At 39.2% G+C, this 24,331-nt stretch overlaps 1 protein-coding gene across 7 annotated transcripts in view; it reads left to right on the top strand.

Moving 5' to 3' along the window:
- The window catches only part of ITPR2 (inositol 1,4,5-trisphosphate receptor type 2), a 485,861-nt gene that overhangs the window by 75,413 nt on the left and 386,117 nt on the right, over nucleotides 1–24,331 (top strand). For 5 of the 7 annotated variants that reach the window (XR_003413010.2, XM_053226056.1, XM_027035788.2 and 2 more), the window contains 3 exons: nucleotides 20,500–20,615; nucleotides 21,406–21,492; nucleotides 23,478–23,636. Coding sequence is in view for 5 of the 7 variants with exons in the window: in XM_053226056.1 (XP_053082031.1) it covers nucleotides 20,500–20,615; nucleotides 21,406–21,492; nucleotides 23,478–23,636 (362 nt within the window). In the remaining 2 variants the exon portion in view is untranslated. Of the gene's footprint in view, nucleotides 1–2,596; nucleotides 2,689–20,499; nucleotides 20,616–21,405; nucleotides 21,493–23,477; nucleotides 23,637–24,331 lie in introns of those variants that run through there. The other 2 variants (XM_027035789.2, XM_027035790.2) reach the window with 2 other exon arrangements.

The raw sequence follows: 24,331 nt of genomic DNA, 5'->3' as shown, positions 1-24,331 counted from the left end.
GAGTGGGGTAAATTGTAGAACCAAGAACTAACTAACTAACTAAATGCAAATTTCATGAATAATTTTTCTTTGGAATTTTAAATTTACTAACTGAAATTTACTAACTGAAAATTTAGTAGAGAAACTTTGGAAGATTGGTTACCTCTTTGGACAGTTTGGTCCTGACCTGGGCAACTGCTCAGTTTTGAATTATTTGGCTATTGAGCAAGAAAAAGTAATTTTGTGAATTTGAAAGGGAGCCTGGAAACATGTTTTTCTCACTTTTATAGTTTTCCAATGTAGCCACAAAGATAATTAGACATAAGTTAACTAAGAAACTAAAAGTGATTCTGTCTCTGTCTCTGTCTGTCTGTCAGTTGGTCACACACACACACACACTCTCTCTCTCTCTCTCTCACTCACACACACACACACACACACACACACACACACACACCCTGAGAAGAAAACACTTGAAATTTTTGAAGAAAAAGGCAGGTACATACAACAATGCACTGTTTGTTTATTGAGATATAATTGGCATACAACGTAATATTGGTTTAAGATGTGCAACATAATGATTTGGAATTTGTATATATTGCGAAATGATCACCCCAATAAGTCTAGTTAACATAAGTCACCATATGTTTTTGTTGTGATGAGAGCTTTTAAGGTCTACTCTCTTTGCAACCCGCAAGTATACAATACAGTATTGTGTCACCATGCTGTAGATTATATCCCAATGACTTATTTATTTTAAAACTGGAAGCTGGTACCTTTTGACTCCTTCACTTGTTTTGCCCAGCCCCAACCCCCTGCCTCTGACAACTACCAATCTGTTCTTTGTATCTATGACCTTGTTTTTTTAAATTTTGTTTTAGATTCCACATATATAAGAGATAATATGGTATTTGTCTTTTTTCTGTCTGATTTAGTTCCCTTCTCATAATGCCCTCAAAATCCATCCATGTTGTTACAAAAAGCAAGATTTCATTCTTTTTTATGGCTAACTAATATTCCAGTGTGTGTGTGTGTGTGTGTGTGTGTGTGTGTGTGTGTACGTACCACATTTTATTCATCCATTCATCTGTTGATGGACACTTAAGTTGTTTCCATACTTTGGCTCTTGTAAATAATGTTGCAATGAACATGGGGGTACGTATATCTTTTTGAGTTAATGTTTTTGGTTCTTTGGATAAATACTCAGAAGTGGAAATGCTGGATTATACAATAGCTCTGTCTTTACTTTTTTGAGGAAACTCCATGCTGTTTTACATAGTGGCTGCACCAATATACATTCCTATCAGCAGTGCACAAGGGTGCCCTTTACTCCATGTCCTTGCCAACTCTTATTTCTTGTCTTTTTGAAGTAGCCATTCTAACAGGTGTGAGGTGATATCTCAGTGAACAATGCACTGTTTTGAAATACTCAACTTGGCTGAATTGCCTTGACAGTGCTCTACTTTTCTCCATGTAGATCTTATTGGTGAGTGTAAATTCATAAATGGCCCATGTTTACTCCAGTAATAAAGAATGTAACAGCATTGCCAGATTAAGTTTGTGACGTTCTCAGCAAACCAAGGTAGTGTGAGTCTGGAGGAAATCTCCTATAGACTGCTTTGAAAAGGATGTGTCACTAGCCCAGCCAGCTCTCCAAGGAGGCATGCCATGCTAAATAGGACCAAGTAGCAGTGAAGTAAAGGTTACATGTTTTTGAGTGGCAAATTGTCAGGTTATTTCTTCCCATTTCCTATTCAAACTCACGTCCAGTGCTTCCTAAATAGCACAGAAACACTAGCCCTGTCTTCTCTAAGCTCAGCCAATGTGGGGTATGGGGCTAAGTAGAATGAGCTCATTCTCCAGGTTCCCTCCATTTGCATGCATATTTTATTGGGTCTTCAAAGAAGCAGCTCATGAAGAGCCATGCAAGTGTGTGTGTGTGTGTGTGTGTGTGTGTGTGTGTGTGTGTGTGACAGAGAGGAGAGAGGGGAGAGAGAGAGAGAGAGAGAGAGAGAGAGAGAGAGAGAGAGAGAGAGAGAGATTCTATTTTGAGCGGTTTGTGCTCACTTAGGGTGAATGGGGTGTGATGTTTCATATTTAATCCCACTCTGTGTTTCCCCATGGTTAGGTATTATTAGGTTTTTCAGAAGAAATGTAATGCCCAGTCTCTGATTTTGAGGGAATTGGGAAATAAGTTGGGGAGATAAGCATCTATGTACAAAATAAAGAACAGCAAAAACCAGCTGTAATCATTATTGGGTAGTAAGTATTCTAGGGGTCTGAGGAGGAATTTTTTTTTTTGTGTGTGATGTGATTTAGTCATGAAGACTTCTTGGAAGAATGAGGTTTATGTTTTAGAATTAAATTTCAATTAAGTTAGCATTTATTGAATATCTACTGTGGCAGTCTCAGTAATGGAACTAAATTGTGAATTATGAGTGAAAAAAACAGTCGGGTGTGATTGTTTTTGTATAGTTCAGGTAGAAGCATCTAAATGCTTTTTTCTAATTGTGTTCCACAAAACAACATTACGATGGCCATATTATTGTTATTTCCCCCCCTTCTTAAAGCAAATATTTCTTAATTTTTGCTTGGTTCACTTGTGTTTTTCCTGTAGACTTCTGTACCTTCTCTAAGTGAAGATTTTGTGACTGCATTTCTTCTTTCTCGAGCCCTGGCAAGTCCCTCACGGGTGATTCTTCAAGCAGTGTGAGTCAGCTGTCTTGGTAGCAATTGTTCTAACGAGCCGATAGTTCAACTTTGCAGTTTTGGGCTCTCGAAAAATAATCCTGTACCATTTTCCGGATCATTAGACTATCCAGAATTTCTGCCTCAAATACACTTTTATGTCTGTGGTGCCGAGGATTGCTTTCACCTTCTGCCTGGATTCAGTCACACAGAGTGGGAACATCACGATGTGTGATCCTTAGAAGTGCAATCAAAACTGTGCATCAGTGGAACCAGCTCATATTTAGTGAAGTCACATCTGCTTTGTGTCTGTGTTTGTTCAGGGATAAAAGGAAAGAAGCACCAAGGCTCCTTTATGCTCTCATGTTTTCATCTAGCAGGCAGCGAGCGCGGGAGGTCTGTTGTTCGTCATTCCTGGATAAGATCAAAGCCCGCCTGTTCTGGCAAAGCCGTTGCTAATCTGCAGGCAGGATAGGCCTCTATGACCCTTGAGAACGTTTATAATGCTGCTACCTGGGAAACATCTCTCCCTGCTTGCGAAACAGTCTAGCTGAAAAAAGTTGCACCTACCATCGTTTGCCTGATTTTCACAGACAACTTATTCTGATAATTTATAAGTGAATAACATTTTGCCTGAAAATGATTTTTCTCCATACTCACATTTTCCTTTTGAAAGATCGTAGTAACCACTTTCTTAATAAAGCCAAGGAGATGGTAAGATACTCAAGAAAGAACATATTTCCTTTTGCTTTATTGCTTTTCTCATACTTTTTAGGCATCTCATGAATAGGACCCAGTAAATTGCGGGCTCCTGTGACTGTGTCCTATACCTCCTCTTCGGTCAAAATAATTCATATTTAGGACAAAAAAATGTAGATTGTACCAAAGTTTGTGGGATTTTATTCAACATCCAGGAATGAATGTAACTAACATCATGCATTTCTTTTACTCAGTTATTCATGTGTGTGTTCACTCATGTAGGAAACATCCTTTGAGTGCTAAGTGCAGGCACCCATCGCATGGTGCTGTGCAATGTAGGAAAGTAAAGCAACATAACAGAGTGTGGCTGGAAGGGGTTGCTGTTTTCGCAGTGGCAGGGAGGGCCTTGCTGATGTTCCAGCAGAGGCCTGAGTAGGAGAGAGAGTCAACTCTGCAGACATCATGGGGAAAAGGCAGAGGCAGAGGGAGCATCCAGGTCAGAGGTCCTGCGTAAGTGTCCGTAATAGCACGCAGGTGGGGGGGCTGGGGTGAGCTAGTGAGTGGCCCCGAGGGTAGCAAATGAAGTCAGGAAGGGTGGCAGAGGCCAGGGGCCTGTGTCTGGGTTTGAGCAGAAATGGACCGGACCTGACTTGTGTTTAAATAGACTCACTCCCGCTGCTGTGTGGAGAGTTAGTTAATAGGCAGAGGGGCAGGCATGGAAACACGGAGACGGGGTAGGAGGATTTTGCCATAGCCAGGGGAGAAATTATGGCAGTCTGAGTTAGGCTGAGGAGTCGGTGAGAAATCAGATTCCAGATATATTTTAAAGGTAGGCCTTACAGGGATTTTATTATGTGGAACTTGAGGTACAAGAGAGGGGATGCATACAAGGCTGGCTCTCAAGTTTGCAATCAAGGTGACTGTTCAGCACTCTGCCCTTGTGATTTATGTTGTTGTGTGAGGAGCAGTTTGTTCTTTTTCATTACTGTTTTAGGATTCCGTTGTATGAATGTATCACAATTTATCCATTCTCTAATTGATGATCATTTGAGTAGTTTCCAGTTTGGGGGCTATGATGAATAATACTGCTGTGAACATCCTTTAGGTGTCTTTTGGTGGGCAAAAGCAGTTATATCCCTTGGGTAGAAGTGGAGTTGCGATTTTGTTCTTTCTGTCTTTCCACATCATTCTGGCACGCTTGCTTACATTGGTGCTGGGAGCTCCTGTGGCTTCTTGCGGACCTGCTCTAGGAATTCTTCTCTACCTGAGCACACACTTGGGACTGACTCCCTTTTTCTGTTCCCTCTCCAGCATCTTGTAACAATCTTCTCTTTCTTCTGTTGATTAACAAGGCAGAGTTTAGCTCGTGCCTGCCTACAACTCACTATGTTTATACAGTTACCAGCAGGGGAGCTTAACATGATTTACACTGGTACATTTCCTTACTGTAGTGGTTGCTACAGGTTTTTGAGGGGTCTACATCTCCCCCTCTCACAATGTGATAAAAGCTATAGGCCCTCTGATAGAAAATGCCCCTGTGAACACACACACTTTTTCTTATATTTTTTCTTACACTTTTGGGGGATTTGTGTTTGTGGTCCTCCAGGAAACTGTGGGTCCATGGTGCGTAGATTAAGACTCTTCTCTGTTTTGTAATGCCTTAATGATGTGTCAGTACTTCCGTTTACCCTGACTCTTCAAGATCTTCTGCTCTGAGCTGTCCCTGTCAAAAGAAGTAGACATACAAATGACCATATATGCATAGATATAAAACTGATTAATACAGAGAGTCTAACCTATCTGGCAAAAGACATAAGAATTATTAGCAGTTAGAAAAGTCATTGTAATGATTGTGGAGTCCTCATTCTTTTCAGTTCTGTGACCATTTGAGAAGTTTTCTGTGTCCTTCACCACTCTTGTTAAACTGCGTGACTAGAGATTCAAAGAAATAAAATGCAGTTCAGCTGGACCCTCCCAGGCTGAGAGGGCCTTGCCTTGGCCTCAGGGACAGCTGGCATGTGGTTGGGACGTGCACGCCTCCTGTTCCCTCCCTCACCAGGAACCTGCCCCTCCTCAGCCTGGGTGCATTTCCTGTCTCGTATTTTCTTAGTGGGTGAGTGGTTGGGTGCTACTGCATCAGAGTTCGTGGAAAAGAATGGAAGAGAACATGTGTGCACTAAATGAAGCACACAATTAAATAGTCCATGATAAATTTGATCCTTTTCTTGGAAAAATGAACATTTTTTTCTTTAAAAACTTACTGGTTTGAGATGTTTTACAAAAGTAACAGGAAAGTACAAGGTGAAGATCATTTCCCTTCTGCAATGCCCATTGCCGTTCTGCAAGGAGAGCCACTGTTACCCATTTACCTTCCCAGGGTTTTTATCAAGCATGGAAAAGCACGTTGTGGATCTGTTTGTTTTTGCTGGACTGGGATCACATTACACCGTGCTGTGCGGCTTCTGTCTTCCACCTTGTAGGGTAGCACAGGCATGCTTTTGTGCATGGGCTGTGTTGGTGCTGGGTCAACTTCCTCTTACTTTGTCTTCCTTTTCTAGTGTGCTGGTTTTCTTTTCCTTGTTTTTAAAGTAACAAGCTGGTACCCTAGCATTCAAAGTTGACCACACAGTACTTTTTTATACCTGTGAACTCTTGGATTTTAACATATTTGATGTGCTTTAGTTCAATTCAGTCTTTAGTCTGGATGCTTCGATAGTCTCATCTTTGTTCGGTGTCAGCCTTCCCAAGTCTTTTTTGACGTGACTCAGTGGTCTGAGCTGAATTCCTCACTTTCACATATGAGAAGGTATTCTAGCCTATTCGTTTCCCCAGGTTAAAGTTAAATTTTGGAAACAAGGCTCAGTTTTACTTTGTGCTTTGTTTAGGAAAATTTGTCTCACTAGGCTTAACCAGATCTATCTGCTGCAAGACTGGGTGTGCCTTATCAGTCAATCATCAAATATTTTTGAGAGCGGCCATGTGCGGGGAAGCCAGCTAAATCCTGTTATGGTAGCAAACAAGTCACCCCTGTCTTCTTGCTGCCGTACCCAGCAAACCAGAATGCAAACAACAAAAAGGAGTTCTTACTATTCCTTTAACATTTATCTTAAATTTTTTTTAATGTTTTTATTTATTTTTGAGACAGAGAGAGACAGAGTATGAGCAGGGGAAGGGCAGAGAGAGAGGGAGACACAGAATCTGAAGCAGGCTCCAGGCTCTGAGCTGTCAGCACAGAGCCCGACGTGGGGCTTGAACCCAGGGACCGTGAGATCATGACCTGAGCTAAAGTCGGACGCTTAACTGACTGAGCCACCCAGGCGCCCCTGCTTTAACATTTATCTTAAGAATATTTTTGGGAAACCACCGATCCATGGAAAGGTATGCGATTGAAAGCCATATACAAATACAGTAATTTATTTACTTTTTTTTAGTTTTATTGTACAATAATTTACATACAATAAAATCCACCCATTTTAAGTGCTCAGTTCAGTGAGTTTTGGTACATGCCTACAGTCATGCAACCAACACTACAATCAGTCTTCCATTACCACAAAAAGTGTCCTCTCTTTGTAGTCATTCTTTGTCCCCACCCCATTTGCAGGCGACCCCTGATCTTCTTTTGGATGCTATAGTTTTGCCTTTTCTAGAATTTCTGATAAATGGAAATTTGTGTCTAGCTTCTTTCACTTAGTAGGATGCTTTTGAGACATCTCTGTGCTGTTGCATGTATCAGTTTTTTGTTTTTTTGTTTTTTGGTTTTTGCTGAGTAGTATTCCATTGTTGAGTTATACCATCACATTTACATTTACAGTTGGGTTGTCCCCCTGCCCCCCACTTTTTGGGCTGTTATGAATAATGCTGAGATGAGCATTGCATACAAGGCTTTGTGTGGACATATGTTTTAATTCCCTTGAGTAGATACCTGGGAATGGGGTATTTTAAGTATATGTTTAACTTTTCAAGAAATTACCAGTATGTTTTTCAAAGTATTTGAACTATTTTACATTCATCCCACAAATGAGGGTAAGAATGTATATGTGCATTAGATATTGGGGGTCCAGCTGCCCCACATCCTCCCCCACATGTGGTGTTGTTGTTCTTTTTAATTGTAGCCTTCTGAGCAGGAATGTAGTAATATGCATTGGGGTTTTGCTTATTTTTTTTAAGTTTATTTATTTATTTTGAAAGAGCACAGGAAAGTGCACGAGTGGGGGAGGGGCAGAGAGAGAGAGGGAGAGAGAGAGAATCCTAAGCAGGCTCCATGCAGTCCCAATGTGGGGCTTGATCTCACGAAACTTGAGATCATGACCTTAGCCAAAACCAAGAGTGGGACACTTAACTGACTGAGCCACCCAGGCACCCCTGTAACTGAGGTGTTAATTTGCATTTTCCTAATGACCAGAGATGTTGAGCATCTTTTCATGTGCTTGTTGGCCTTCCATATGTCTTTCCTTTGTGGTGTCTATTCATGTTTTATTGGGTTGTATGTGTTCTTTATTGAGTTGTAAGAGTACTTTCTATATTCTGAATCCAAGTCCTCTGGTAGATGTATGTTATGCTTTTGCAACTTAGTTTTAAGTTCAAATTTTTAAAAATTTTATTTATTTTTGAGAGAGAGAGAGAGAGAGAGAGAGAGAGAGAGAGAGAGAGAGAGAAAATAAGCAGGGGAGAAGCAGAGAGTGAGGGAGACACAGAATCTGAAGCAGGATCCAGGCTCGGAGCTGTCAGTACAGAGCCTGATGGGGGGCTTGAACTCACAAACTGTGAGATCATGACCTGGCCCAGAGTTGGACACTTAACTGACTGAGCCACACAGGTGCCCCTTAAATTCAATTTTGATAAGAAATGTTCAATTCATCTACATTTTTATTTGAAATTCAAAAGATATAATCTTATCTGAACAAAATCTAGTACATTTTAAGCACAATTTTATAATCATGCAAGGGAGAAAGGAAGAAAAGAGGAGTAATGAGAAAGTTCAGAGAAGAAATAAAGGAAATATTGGAGAAAGAGTGAAATAAGAGAGTAAAAAGGAAGAAAATGATTAGGAAAAGGGAAGAACTTGATAAAACAAACAAACAAAAAAGATGGAACGAGAGAGATCCTAAGACATGGAGGAAGAGAACAACACACACACTTGAAGTTATGGAGGAAAAAGGAGAAATAGATATGAAAGGAGAAGACAAAAAAATGCAGGGAGAAGGAAACGCCACAAGTGTTTCTTCTAGTTCCCTTGTCTTGCCTCCTGCATCAGCTAATGTGATAGCTCATCTCTTGCTTCCGACTTCTCATGCCCAGCCTGTTTTCTGGAAGTCTCACTTTTCCTCACATCTCCCAATTCTTCAATATTTTGCTATTCCAGCTTCCAGACAAGCAAAATAGCTGGGTGGTGTGTGTCCCTTCCATCTCCAGAGTATAAAAGCACACACAGACTCTGAAGTTAGGTGTTTGGCTTTGAATCGTAGCTCTGCCATTTGCTAACTCTGTGATCCTGGGCAGCACCTAACTTCATGCTCCACTGTAGAGTGGGCATGGTAGCACCACCTGTCTCCAGTTTTTCTATGAAGATGAAAGAATCCATAGGAAGCTCTTACCATGGTGCTCGGTTATTGAATGTTAACTGCTAGTGGTGTGTGTGAGTGTGTGTGTGTGTGTGTGTGTGTGTGTGTGCACGTGCACACGTGTGTGTTGGGAGAGGAGGTATTTCTTGGTCATCATTCCTTCTACGTTTGGTTCTTTGTTCATCTTCTTTTAATCGGGGAGTACCTTACCAAATTAAAATATTTAAGTGACAGACTACCACAACAAACATCATGCTTCTGGAACTCCAAGATATAAACACAACTGTGTTTACACATCTGGAATGTAAAGTTGGAAATAATAATAATGAATATTTATATAGTGCTTTAACTTGGAGCATTTTACCCTAGTACTGACAGATATTTAGTACATGACATACAGGATCCAGGGCCAGAATTTCCTGGTCTCTGTAATAGGGAGAAGCCCAACAAAACCATGGTGTGATAAACATAGCTGAGCAAAGTGAGAGGTCCGAGATTTTTATCCATAAATACTGGACATGAACCTACCCTTTCATGCCAGTCACCCCTGCCACAATTGCCATCATATTAAACAGAAGGTAGTATTTGGAAGGGGATCCTTCCTGATGCAAGATCCCTTCTGTAGCATTTCTCATCTGCCTCTGCCTGGACATTATTTATTTATTTAAAAAAAATTTTTTTTAACGTTTATTTATTTTTGAGAGAGAGAGAGACAGAGCATGAACAGGGGAAGGGCAGAGAGAGAGGGAGACACAGAATCTGAAACAGGCTCCAGGCTCTGAGCTGTCAGCCCAGAGCCCGACGTGGGGCTCGAACTCACGGACCGTGAGATCATGACCTGAGCCGAAGTCGGACGCTTTGCCTGGACGTTATTATAAACGTTTATGTGCCTATGATTAATTTGTGTTTTTTAGACTTTTCCGATTGCTAGCAGTATTTTCCTTACACTTACTTTTTAAAAAAAATGTTTATTTATTTATTTTGAGAGAGAGCTAGAGAGAGCAAGAGCAGGATAGAGTCAGAGAGAGAGGGAGACAGAGAATCCCAAGCAGACTCTGCTGTCAGCACAGAGCCCCACGTGGAGCTCGATTTCATGAACCATGAAATCATGACCTGAGACAGAATCAGGAGCTGGAGGCTTAACCAACTTAGCCACCCAGGCGCGCCTCCCTACACCTATAAATTTACTTACACATTTAGAAATTTTGCTTTGGTTCTGGATCAATATGGAGAAAAAAATCTTCCTTCTTTTACATGTAGACCATCAGCTGTAAAAGTGAGATTATGCCTACTCTTTGTTTTCTCTCTTAGACAACATTTCCTAGTTCCTACCATTGTCCTCAGAGGACACGACTTCTGTATTTTGCTTGCCTTCCCATTTGCCTAACTTTGGACACAGGTAATTTGTTACACATTTTAAGTGGCATCTATAATTCAGCCTAATATTCTGTCTGAGTACAACTGAGCCCAACAACGTTCCTACTTCCTCTGGTTGCGATCTCATTCGTCTGTAAGTCAGCTTAAGATGGCTGCATCAGCTTTCAGCCGCTACATCACCATGTTCATTTGCTGTATTTGGATTGATCATATACTTTGTCATGTAAGCTTTGAGACACTTTGCTACCAGGCACTAAGCTATCCGGACACTTTGAGAGTGCAAGGGCACACAATTAATAATTAGGCTCAGGCAACAGGCATAAACCAGAGTTGTCTTGGGTGGGGATGTATGGTCACTGTAATTATATTAACTTGAACTGAAGCCTAAGGTCTAGGCCTTTTGTTTTTTTTTTTTTTTTTTTTTTCCTGCTAATAACGCTTTGGCTCTCTTCTATCATGCACTTACGCAGTTGAAGGTTTTTGAACATAAATGCAAAACTTTATACTTAGGCTTGTTTACAGTTTAATCGTGTTGATGTTTGCCCTTGTAGAGATGATAAAATCTAGATTTTTATCTGTCAAATTAGCTATTGCTTCCCAATCTGCATCATCTGAAAATCTGATAAACTTTCCTGTATATTCTTCCCAGCCATTGGTAATGGCAAAGGTGCCTTCCTCACGCCTGTAGCATCAATCCACCTCAACCTCAGGTAGCTATCAGGCTCCAGCCCTAAACTGAGAGCCAAAATCTTAGCTGTTCTCTTCTCAGGTATTTGCATGTTAATATGAGACAAAAAAGACTGTTCAACCTTTCAGAACAGAAAGAATAGATTCTAATGGTTGTTTCTCTGGTATCTTGGCAGGAGTTTCCTTCTGCAGATTCTGAGCATTTTCCATATACCAGATAATAGGCGCTGAATGCGGTTAGATGCAAACATAGTAGCTAATACAGGATAGGTGCTCTAGTAAAGGCAGAGGTTAAGCAGAGTAGAGGTAAAAAAGAGGAAGACAGGGGCATCTGCCTGTTCTGTTGTAATTGCTTATATAAAAATTTGAAATGGCAATTAATAAAAGGATAGTTTTTGTGGATTTCAGAAGCCATTTATAGAGCAAAAAAACATTCCTTTGGTGGTCTCCTCTCCTCTTGACCACAGGATTTCTTTTTGTCTGTCTCTCTCCCTATTATATATACAATATATCCATTATAAGTACATTATATATCTATATAATGTAGATATTATACATTTGTATTAACTTATATAATACGTATACATGTAATTTGTATTTATAGAATGCCTATAGATACAAATGCATTTGTATATATATAATATATATATTTTTGAATTTTCAGTTGTTAACTCTAACTTGTGCACATATGTACTCCTTTAGAATATTGACTTTAAATACTTTTTGTTGCATCTGTCAGTGAGAAATACATTTTACATTGTAAGCCAGCACATACACGCGCGCACACACACACACACTCACACACACACACACACACACACACACACCAGAAACAAGTTCCTCAAAAGAATACTTGCTATTTACAGTGTCCTTCCCTTCCCTTCCCTTCCCTTCCCTTCCCTTCCCTTCCCTTCCCTTCCCTTCCCTTCCCTTCCCTTCCCTTCCCTTCCCTTCCCTTCCTATTCCCTTGCCTTCCTGTTCCCTTCCCTTCCCGTTCCCTTCCTGTTTCCTTCCTGTTCCATTCCATCTCACTTCATTCAAAAAGAGCTGGTTGAAGCCATATAAATTGATTTCAAACCTGGTTTGCACAATTACAGTTTGTAAAACACTGTTGTAAACTTATTGTCCATTCTTGTCTTCTAAATTGTCTATAGAAGTAGATACTTTTATCATGGTAGTAGTCAATAGAAAGTTGGTCTCACTTGGGCATAAATCAGCAATGATAATGATGACTAGGACTCCATCTGTTTGTTCATATGGACAAATCACTGCCCACAAAAGACCTAGTACAATGAAGTGATTTTGTTTTAGGTTTTTCCATATGAGAATAGCAGTTAATTCAGTACCTAGACAACAAACAGCAAGCAAATTCTTTCATCTTTTTTTAAAATAAATTTTTTGGTACTTCTAGAAGTTCTGTATCTCTTGGAATATGGAACCAGGGAAAACTAGACTATCATATTTTGTGTTTGGAGAAATACAGAGTGCCTTCTGTTACATTGTGGTGGGCTTTGGAGACAGATTGGTGTGGATTAAATCTAAAAACTAGTTTTGAGACTTGAGGATAGATACCTAAAATGTGCCAAGTTTTTCTTCATTCATAAAACTAACGTTTACCTCAAAAGGTTTTTAGGAGAATTAGGGGCGCCTGGGTGGCTCAGTCAGTTAAGCATCTGACTCTTGATTTTGGCTCAGGGCCTGATCTCACGGTGGTGAGATGAGCCCCGCATAGGGCTCTGTGCTGACAGTGCGGAACCTGCTCCGGATTCACTCTCTGCCCCTCCCATGCTTGCATGTGCATGCAGGAGTGCTCTCTCTCTCTCTCTGTCTCTCTCTCTCTCTCTCTCTCAAAATAAATAAATAAACCATATGATTATTTTTTTTAAGTTTATCTATTTATTTTGAGAGAGAGAGAGAGAGAGCAGGGGCAGAGAGAGAGAGAGAGATGGAGAGAGAGACTCTCAAGCAGGCTCCTCACTGTCAACGCAGAGCCCCATGTGGGGCTCAACCCCATGAACCATGAGATCATGACCTGAGCCTAAATCAAGAGTCAGGTGCTTAACTGACTGAGCCACCCAAGCATCCCTACAGGTGTGAGGAAGTCATCTTTGTCATTACCAATGGCTGGGAAGAATATACAAGAAAGTTTATCAGATTTTCAGATGATGCAGATTGGGAAGCAATAGCTAATTAGGAGAATTAGGAGAATTAAATGAGGAAACATATGAGATAACCTCTGATATATAAGAGGTACTATAGAAATATACACATAAATAAGAATACAAATAAACATATAAAACTTTATATATAAAACTATTGTATATATCTATTTGTATTCTATTTGCATATACATATACACACATTTATGTATGTATGTTTTTTTTTCAGACTTAATATTTGTGTAATTGGGTTCATAAACTTGCATTTAGATTTTTGAGTCAGTCTGTTTTTGACAGTCTTGATTATCAGTGTTAATATGACACTTTGAGAATGGGATAATTGATTTAAAATTAAACATTATGATTTTCTGATAGAAATTCCACTTATTTGTAGTATAATGGTTTCCTTAGTGTTAAAATTTAAGCCTTGACTAGAACAAAAATCAGCATTGATGCATTTGAATTTTATTTTTTCCCCACTCCAAATGAAGCAACATAGCGGTTTCATTTGTTTTTGTGTATTTACCCATTAATGTATGAATCAAGTGATTAATGTTTTTGAGGCTAACATTCCTATTGATGTTTTAACAATTATTTAATTACATATGCCTAGATGGCATATTTCCATGTTCATTAGTTTCTTTTGAAGTATTACAACTGTTGTAAACATACTTCTATATCTTCATAACATTTCTCTAGACATTGTATTATGTTGTAAGACTGCGGTAAGAAGGAGACTGAGACACATCTCAATCTCTGACCATTGCACATACTTGCTAAATACATTAATAAATGCTTTAACAAGTCAACCTTTAATTGGCTGGAATCACACCTATTGTGAAGAAGTATTCTTAGCATTTGGTAATAAGAATGGAATTTTTTGAGGACATTGTATGTAATAATTAAACCGAAGATGAGCTAGAGATGTCAGATGGATTCGGTCTTCACATATTTAGGGCTATTGTGTTGAAGCCATATTAGATTTGTTCTTTTTCTTTTTAAATTTTTTTAACGTTTATTCATTTTTGAGAGACAGAGAGAGACAGAGCACGAGTGGGGGAGGGGCAGAGAGAGAGAGGGAGACACAGAATCCGAAACAGGCTCCAGGCTCTGAGCTGTCAGCACAGAGCCTGATGCAGGGCTCAAACTCACGAACCGTGAGATCATGACCTGAGCTGAAGTCGGATGCTTGCCAGACTGAGCCACCCAGGCGCCCCAGATTAGATTTGTTCTAATTGGCCTCGAAGTGTATGTGTACAATTATAACAGCTTTTCAAGTGAGACAAATTTTGCCTCTGTGTGACAAACCTGCTACCGAATGGTGTCGTCACACGGTGAGACAGACATTGAATTGGGTTCAGATGATCTCCAAATTCCAGCTTGATTCCTTACTAACTTTGTAGTCTTAAGACAAATCTTAGGATGTGCGTTCAACCACACATAGGATGCTTGGATGCCTTCCCTGGTGACTGTTTGGCCTCTTGGTGGTAGGGATGGTGAGACCACACTTGGTTTGCTCATTACAGTTTGCTCAGTTTCCCTCTCTGGGATTGGGGAGAAACAATCCAGGTTAACTCTCAGTGTCTCAAATAATCTTTACCACCGATGTTTAGGACTCTGTATAGTGTACAAAGTGTGGGCGAACTTGTTCACATTTATAATTTATTTTGATCTAGAGATTTTATCATGAATGACCTAGGTAACTCACTCTGAGTTTTTGCTTCTTTATCTGAGAGAAGGAAAAGGTCAGATTTTATCTGAAGCCCCTTGGAGTACTGACATTTCAGCAGTGTACAAGCCTTCAACTTCAAAAGGCAGTTTCTCTCTCTCTTCAATAGTAAAATAGCTGACTTTTGCCTAGAGGAAGTTATTCTGCATTTTCATGGTTGTCCATCCAGGTATTGTGATAAACTTTAATGTTTGCTAACACCTCTAATAAATTTTCTCTGGCCTTCCTAACGTTCTAGAGTATACTTTCTCTCTTACATACCTTCTCTACACTTGGGTTAGGCCATGATCAAGGGAGGTAGATGCTTGGTTTGAAATTTCCACTCCTAAGCAAAACAAAACAACACTCCTTTTAAAAACACACTCTAAGCATAATTTTGTACAAACACTGTATTTCAGGATACTTTCTAAGAGAAACTGAAAGACAAAAGAAAGCTATAGTTACATTTTCAGCTAATGAATGTGTACCTGTCTTCCGATCAACTCTGAATTCTAATGACTAGCGTCCAATGGCCCCTTGTGTGCCTCTCCTGTACCCTAGGGAGAGTTTTCTTACTACTTTCCATTTTATCATTGGGAAGCTCCCATAATATTCATTGCACTCTGTTGCATCCTGTTTATATCATAAAGAGAAAAAGGAAAACTCTAGAGCCCTCCCTCCCCACCTTTCTCCACGTGGAAATAATAAACCCCTTGGCAACCATGTTCCCTGTAATCAGTATGAGGTAATTTTACAAGCTGCCATGAAAGAGCCATTTGTTGAATGCCTGCTTTGTGATAGGCATTTGCTGATGGTTTAACATGTCTTGCGTCATTTAAATCTTACAACATGTTTCAGAGGGAAGAGAAATGAAACAAAGTTTTCTTTTCACTATTACCAAAGGAAGTTGCTGGCCATTACATAACTTAAACTTTGCCTTTAGTAGCCCCAAATGGAGTACTATAGATAGTTTCTGGCGGGTGCAGAAACTGCCTTAGGTACAAATATTTTAGAAAGTGGTTTTACAGATACAAAGCAAAACATTTCAAAGCTATTTAGATAGGTGTTGTAAGTAGAGGTTTAGACCGTTTTCTTGCAAGATTTACGTGGAATCGTGTGGGAAAGTTACTTTTTTGGTATCCACATTATGTGCTCCATGCTTTGAATGGCTTCCATATTTTGTAGTGGAGAAACCGCTAGAATTTATAAGCATCCTAATGCTGCCGGATCTTTCAGTTTAAAGCGAACACTTCCAGGGTGTTTAATTTCCTTCTTCCAGAGTTGTAAAAAAAAAAGTTCTAATTCTAAGGCATTGTCCTTATAATATTGCCTAAGTGAATATATCATGATTTGTTGGATTACTAACATTTCCTGAACTCTATAATTTTGCAAAATTATTGGCCTTAGGTCTTCAGGTTAAGCTTTTTAAAAAACTTAACTCAGATGACTTCCTTTTATTTGTGCTTTTAGTGTTTGCTCCATGAGGCAAAACTTTCCCTTTTAAAAATTATTCCTTGAGTCTCGAAATGCTGAAGTGAATGTTGTCAACTAATTCCCAAACGACACTGAGCCACTTTTTAATTGGAAAACCCCCAGAAAACTTTTTCTTATGTATGTTTGAATTTAGAGAATGAGCAGACCAAGAAATACTAGAGGGCAGGGTGTGGAGGGGGCAGATGAGAGAGGGAGGCTCTGAAATAGCGGGATTCCTATCCTGGAGGAGGAAGAGTGTGGGAGGTCTGTTCAAAGGCTCCGCCCTTGCTGGTGGTAGGGCTTATACCTGCATATGCTAAGAGGCATTGCATGGTAATACAGGTTGCCTCCTCAGCTCACTGCCGTCCTATTTCAGGGAGTTCAAGAATTTTATACAATTACACACTGTGGCAGCTCTTAAACCACAGGTGCATACACTTGTGAGTTGAGCATTTCTGGTTTGTGTTCAGGTTTAGTCCGAGACCTGTACTTCTTGTTGCTCTTTGCTGGGAGCTCTGCGAGGGTTTAGTCATCTCTTAATCTTGGTGAAGCTGTTGCTGAATGAATGAAGCAATGAAGCAATATTAATAATAATATCTTACATTTATAAGAAGGCTTTAAAATTCACAGAGTGATTTCACATGGATTTTCTTTCTGTGACTCTCAGCAGTCCTGTGAATTAGGTGTGGCACATATTATTAACACTTTTATTATGCAATCAATTTAGAATCGGACAAAATATGTGACTAGCCCAAGACCAGTAGATTTTTTATGTTTCCTAAAAGAGGAAGAGAGAATTAAACACACACACACACACACACCCATCACAATCACTATCACCACCATCAACAAGAAAAGCATTTGTACAGAAGTCTGTGTATGCCCTACATTCTTTCCCATCAACCAAAATAGTCCTGAGATACTGGTTCCCACACAGAAACAGATTGGTTATTTATTTACTGTAGTATGAAATGAGATGTGATCCGTGGGAGGCTGCTGAGGATGACCACGGAACCAAAGCCCTGAAAGAGGAAAGAGCTTTGGAAATCAGAGCGTTTGAAGTTGCATCTCAGACACAGTGGGTGGCAGCTCATTCATCTGGCCACCTTCACTTTCTCTCCTTCTCACCTCTCCCCACCCCACATCTCATAGGTTATTAAGCTTGTTGCTTCTGCTGCTTTCTCTGAAAGCTGTGGCTATCCCCCAGCTACCATGCAGCCCAAATTCAGAGCGCTGGCAGGGAGCTTTCTGCTGGTCTCCTCGCCTCTTGTTCACATCATCTTTCACATGCTGTAGGAGCTTAAAATCCTGTAAGAGTTTGACATTTTCCCGGGGATAAAGTCCATTCTCCTAATCCAGCATGTAGGACTCCACAGACCATGACTTCACCAAACGCTCCATTCTCATTTCACAGCCTGGGCTGTGGTTTTCCTGTATACTTAGCAGGTCCTTTGGCACTCTCCTTCTCTGTCTTTGTACTGGCAGTTGGCTCTGTTTGGCATGCCCCCCACACCCATGCATTTGAGCCCCCTTGCCGCTGTGCCGAATTGGTGTTGGTTCTTTCAACCGTGCCTTGCATCTTCTCCTTTGGGTGACTATCCTGACCTCCTTGGTGAGGTTGGCCACGTGCAACTTTGTGCCTCATGGTACCTTCTCTTGAGCTCCATTGTGAAACTTCCAACACATGGTAGATGCCTGTCTCATCCACGAGACTGTGAATGTTTGGGGACAGGACCTGATTCTTAGCACCTAGCAACACAGGCAGACCAGTAAACATGGTTTGGCTGAATGTTTGGCTTTGTTTCACAATAACCTCAGCCACAACAATCAGGACCACGGCACACACGGTCTGTTTGCTAGTTACCCAAAGATACCGCTAATTAGGAATGCTACTGAAGTGATCTAGAATTTAGTGAAAATATTTTTTTCACTCAGAGGACCATTTCCTAATGAACTTAATTAGGAATCTGAAGTAATGGAGAGGAACATAATTTTTCTCTTTTCATGCATGGGTGGAATCAGAAGTATAGACTGCAGATTATGGAGTCAGTTCCACTTGAATATGGATTTGTGTTTTTGCTGCACTAAAACAATGTAGAATTCAGTCACTTGCCTACTACAGGATAGTCCGAATAGTCTGCTGCATTAAATTGGGAACATTGTTTTGGTGGTAACCGTGAACAGCTTCCATACTGGTGCTTGAAAAAAATTGTATATTCTCTTTGTAGTTACTAATATGTGGAGAATATATTTTTAGGGCTTATAAAATATGTTGCCAAGGGAACCAGTTTTCAGGTCTAGTTATTTGGTGTTCATACACATGTACCAAGTGGTAATATCTGTATCATACTGTAATTGTGATGGTCTCTCAGCCTACTTTTAGTGGTGCCTTTTAGAAGGTGTCTGTTTCCTGTTATGTATAAGATATTTACTCATCCACATCAGTAACTTTTACACCAGAAAATTAACAATTAGTTTTCTGTAGCCTGTTTGTATATGGAAGGTTAGGACAATCAGTAGAATTTGTGTTTATGATTACAAGCTATAGAAAAAGTCATTATGTTTTAATGTTTATTTATTTATTTTGAGAGACAGAGAGAGAGAGAGAGAGAGAGAGAGAGAGAATCCCAAGCAGCCCCACTTTCAGTATGGAGCCTGATGTGGGACTCTATCCCACAAACCTTTGTGAGATCATGACCTGAGCCGAAATCAGGAGTTGGATGCTTAACCAACTGAACCACCCAGGTGCCCCTATAGTCATATTTCTTGATAATTTATGCCAGTAGAACTATAAGAGAGATTTGAAAAGAGATCAAGTCCATTATTTAATTTTATAATTATTTTATTTTATTTTTTTTAAATATATGAACTTTATTGTTAAATTGGTTTCCATACAACACCCAGTGCTCATCCCAAAAGGTGCCCTCCTCAATACCCATCACCCACCCTCCCCTCCCTCCCAGCCCCCATCAGCCCTCAGTTTGTTCTTAGTTTTTAAGAGTCTCTTATGCTTTGGCTCTCTCCCACTCTTACCTCTTTTTTTTTTTTTTTTTTCCTTCCCCTCCCTCATGGGTTCCTGTTAAGTTTCTCAGGATCCACATAAGAGTGAACACATATGGTATCTGTCTTTCTCTGTATGGCCAATTTTATAATTATTTTAATAGAGAATAATAGAATGAGTATATATATAGTCAAGAATGTAGCTAAAGTAGGTATTTGAGTTGACAGAATTTTATTTTTGTGATACATATTTAAAAAATGAGAGTGACCTTAAATATTAACACATCAACCAAAATAAAGTACATTTATCATATTGAGTTAATATAATTTTTTGTGAAAAAAATGAAGGTAATGTTTGTATTTTCTGTATCACTACGCCTTTATCATAGAATATTGGGAGTTGATCTTTATTGTAGATTGTAGTCCATTTCACAAACATACAAAATCATTAGTGATGGAAGAATGGTTTACTCAAATTTCCAATTTCCTCATTAAAAAGAAAAAAATATGTTTAGCTTTTTGGCTCCGAGATGTCACCAGCTATATTATTCCACTATGATTTCCTATCTTGATATTTAGTAGTCGAGTTAGAACTATAATCCTGGTTTAGTTTTTTTGTTTGTTTGTTTGTTTTTGCTTTGTTTTTCCCTTATAACACACTGCGTCTCAGAGTTCCATGCCATGTTCACCCCAGGTATGTGGAAACTTGGGGAATGGATGACTGAAATGGGTTTTGTTGTTATTGATTGTTTCTACTTCTTGCATCACTTTGACTGTCAAAGATACATACCATGAATGAATAATTAATGGTGCAAGGTCAGGTGAGGCAGTGAAAATCACTAATCTCATCCTCTTCACTTTCTAACACCAGGTACCCCATTATAATTAAGAAGTATCTTATAATGTAATGATTACATTGACTTGGTTTTTAAATAAATCACACTAGCTATGGTGCCTTTTAAAAAACCAAAACTAATGAAGAAGAAGGTATTTTAACAGTCTAAATAATTATTTAGAAAGAATGTTATAGGGGGAGTTTGAGTTGATTGGGAGATAGGCTTAATCTTTCTACTCAGGGATTGCAAGATTCCAATGCTAGGCTCAAAGGAAAATCTAAGAAATGCTGGTTGCCTTAGTTACAGTGTTTTTGTTTGTTGCTTTGTCATAGACTGCCTCTTTAAGGTGTGCCCTATGAACCGATATTCTGCCCAGAAACAATATTGGAAAGCTAAGCAAGCCAAACAGGGGAACCACACAGAGGCAGCCTTGCTGAAGAAATTACAGGTAAGGGCCAGGTTGCCATTTGTCTAGCTGAGTCTAGACCAAGAACAGCAATAACAAGTGATCTGTTTTGTATCTTAGTGATTTCGCTTAATGCACAGAGATTTTAGAATAGAGGTAGCAGCACACTGAAAGTGGAAGAGACTTAAGTTATAGGGTGTGACCACTGATTTCCTGGCATGTAGCTAATATATTCCTGCTATTTTTTAGGGTGTGCCAGACTAATTCAAAGATTCACATCAAACTGGAAACCATTCAGAATCTCTGTAGGAGTATCAGATCCAGTTATATTTTACTTGGCATCGTACCTAATTTTTTTCCTGAAAGACTAGAAAAAGAACTGAAAGTCTGTTGCTTCTGGTTTGGGCTGAATGTAAATTTGATAGAACTTAAATTGTGTGTTATTAAAATTCCTGTTACTTTTGAAATTGAAACTATTTTGAGACTTTTGAAATTCACCTACTGTTTCTATATTCTGTTTGGTTTGTCTAGCAATATTCCTTCTGAAGCTAATTGTAGGAGACCAAAGAGCCTGGTACTTTTCTGAAATTTCCAACATAGAAATATCCCAAGATATTTTTGGCCACATTTCAGCATTACTATGAGAGAATGATCATACTATATTATAATCATTTAATTGTTGGTTCTCTGCCCCCAGCACTAAGAGTAGAGCAATCAGCCTAATTCATTCATGGTTATAGTCTTTGTTCCTAAAATGACCCTTGTTTCTTTGTCAACTATTGTACTCTGTTTACTATGTTTCCATGATGAATATTTGCTAACCATTTTCCAGCATGCTGCAGAACTGGAACAAAAACAAAATGAATCAGAGAATAAGAAACTGTTGGGAGAAATTGTGAAATACAGTAATGTTATACAAGTAAGTCTATTTACTTTCTTTAAAAAAAAGGTGAATATTTTATGGGTAATTTGTGTCTGTTAGGAATGCCAAGCTGCATTAAAATTTGGGGATACAACAATTTGTTCTTTGATGGGAATTATGGATATTGTGTGATATTTTCAGTTGATGTTCAGCATAGTATTCTGTATGTTCGCAAATAAGTCTGGTGAGCATACACATAGGAAGTGTACTTATCTAGGTGTAGGTACAGGGTATTCCACCAAAAGGAGGAGGACAGGGAAACATACTTTCTAAAGGTCTATAGTAAAACCCTCCTTTAGAATTAGTGGGACTAACATGTAACATATGAAGCTTTATCTTTGCATTTGGTAGAGAGAGGAGTGTTCATGTTGTACTTTCAGATGGGAATTATCTTTGAGTTGTTATTAAAAGGTTTATTTCAATGAGTTGCACCACTGATTTATCTCAGCTGCATTCCTCTCCTGTGCTTCACTTAGATCTTTCAGCTCTTTACTTGGCTATTTGTTAATATGCCCCACCTTATTCCAAAAAGAATGGAAGGCATTTTTAAAAATACATACCACGTACACTAAAATGAAATAAATAAGGCGACTGGGTCAAAGAGAAGATAGTGCTTATATGAATAAGGTGACGTCAGGGGGAGGCATGTTTATAAATACCATGTTTTGAAGGCTGGACACCTTTGGCTAGAAGCCTTTTTGTTGCTGACCTTGCTGTATGGAAAGCATAATATATTATAGCCCTCACATAGGAAGTCCTTACTATAGAACTAAGTCCAGGTTCTAGAAGCACACATGTTCCCAGGAAGAAGACCAGAGAAGTATTCCTCCAATGAGCCCTCATAAAGAGGACACTGTTTCATATACTAAGCACTAGCCTTAACAACTTATTACAGAAAACACTACAATGAGGTGTTTCATAGAGCTGCTTTAAAAAATAATATCGCCTGATGTTTTGTATTTGGCCAATGGCAAAATGCCAGTGTTCAGGACTGTCCAAGCGGCCCTCTGCTGGGACAAAATGAGAGTGCCTGAATCTGCAGCTCCCCTAATGTAGGACTTTATCTAATGGACAATGATACAATACCTGTGGCATGGGTGGGTTGCATGTCCCTTGAGAAATCCTCCCTAAATAGAGTTTTTCTTAAACAAGTTTTGATCAGAATTAAGTGCCAGCAAGTTGTTTCTTGTCAAGAACCTGAAGTGCAAATGTTAGCATTACCAGCTAGGGGCCAAGCTATGTGCTCTAAAAAGGTGGATTCCAAAGGAGTGGGGCTGGACCATGAGGGTTTCATCAGTTCATGAGATAATTTCTTTCTTATATTGTGGATATTAAAATGACCATTCTGTTTTGGAATGATTGTAATAATAGACAGGAAGGTTGTTTGTTTTAGCTTTCCTACTCCGTAGAATACAGTCTTGGAGAGGTTTTGCAAATGGCACCCAGAAAGTCTGAGAAATGGCACATCCATGCTCATCTGAGAAGGGAGTAGGATCAGTGACCAGGGATTATTGAGGATGCAAAGCCTGCCTGTTCACACAGGAAGAAGTAGGGCTGTCCTTGGCAGGGATGGTTAATAACACTAAGAGGTTTGGTGCATTATTTTAGTTTCTTGGTTATTTTTTTCGTGTATTCTGTTGTGTCTGTGCAAGAATTGAAAAAATGTTTGGAATTTCCTGGTCTCCTTTGGGACGCTTGGTTTTATCCTATTATTTATCAGTAGATAAAAATGGTTCAGAGGTATCCTCTGGTTTGATTTCTCCATGTGCCCAGTTCATAGGGGGCGGGGGGTGGAGGTGAAGAGGAACCCGAAGGAAGTCAGCTTGGAAATTCGATGGTGAGTGTGAAGTTTAAAAAGACCTCTTTTGTTTGACTGGCACCCCAAGTGGTGTTATGTGGGCTCAAGATATAGGTACAAACATACACATGTAATTAACAGAAGACATCAAAGAATAAAGGTGATAATGTCTTTTTCCCTACAGCTGCTACATATAAAAAGCAACAAGTATCTGACTGTCAACAAGAGATTACCTGCTTTATTGGAGAAGAACGCCATGCGCGTGTCCTTGGATGCTGCCGGAAATGAAGGGTCTTGGTTTTATATTCATCCCTTCTGGAAGCTGAGAAGCGAGGGTGACAATGTATGTAAAAATAAAATTAAGAGAGAAACAGTATGTTCATAAAGACAATAATTCTTAATAAGTGAAAGAAGCCAGGTAGCACAAAGAAATGATACGTAGTTTTCAATCGACACGTTATTTTTATGGTCGTACATTTAATAGGTTAAAAGTATTTATTTACAGTGCAAATTATGCTTGGGAATCATGAAAAGACAAAATTCAAATTAATTAAAAATCATCTTCCAGTTGGAATTCATGTGAAAGAATTTAAGTAATGTTAACATTGGCCGAACGTTTCAAAGGGTAGAGTTTGCTTCCTTTCTTAATCAGGAGGGAGCATGGTTGTAAGGAGAAAGCTATGCTTAGGAAATGTTGTTTATCCCTTTGAATTAATAGAGTAACAATGCATTATGCCAGTATTTCATTTATTGGCTCTATGGTCAGCTGTTTACAGTCTATACATCTTAAAGATGCATAATGTATGAGGAGCTATAGGTGGGCGCTTGTTGATGACAGTATTGAAAATACATTTTGGAATACATGTATGTCATATCATGTAGATTTTAGCAGCTGCTAAAGTATTTTCTGCTAGAAAATTTATAGAGTAGGGAAAATGAAAATTATGTGAAATGGTTCAATACATTGTTATTTATTTTCATTTGTAATAAATGAAGTAGCAAGTGACAGTCCCTAGCACATGGGGAATGCTCCATAAA

This window comes from Acinonyx jubatus, chromosome B4 (genome assembly GCF_027475565.1).
Source record: "Acinonyx jubatus isolate Ajub_Pintada_27869175 chromosome B4, VMU_Ajub_asm_v1.0, whole genome shotgun sequence".
Lineage (NCBI taxonomy): Eukaryota > Metazoa > Chordata > Mammalia > Carnivora > Felidae > Acinonyx > Acinonyx jubatus.
This window is presented reverse-complemented; position numbering and strand designations above follow the sequence as displayed.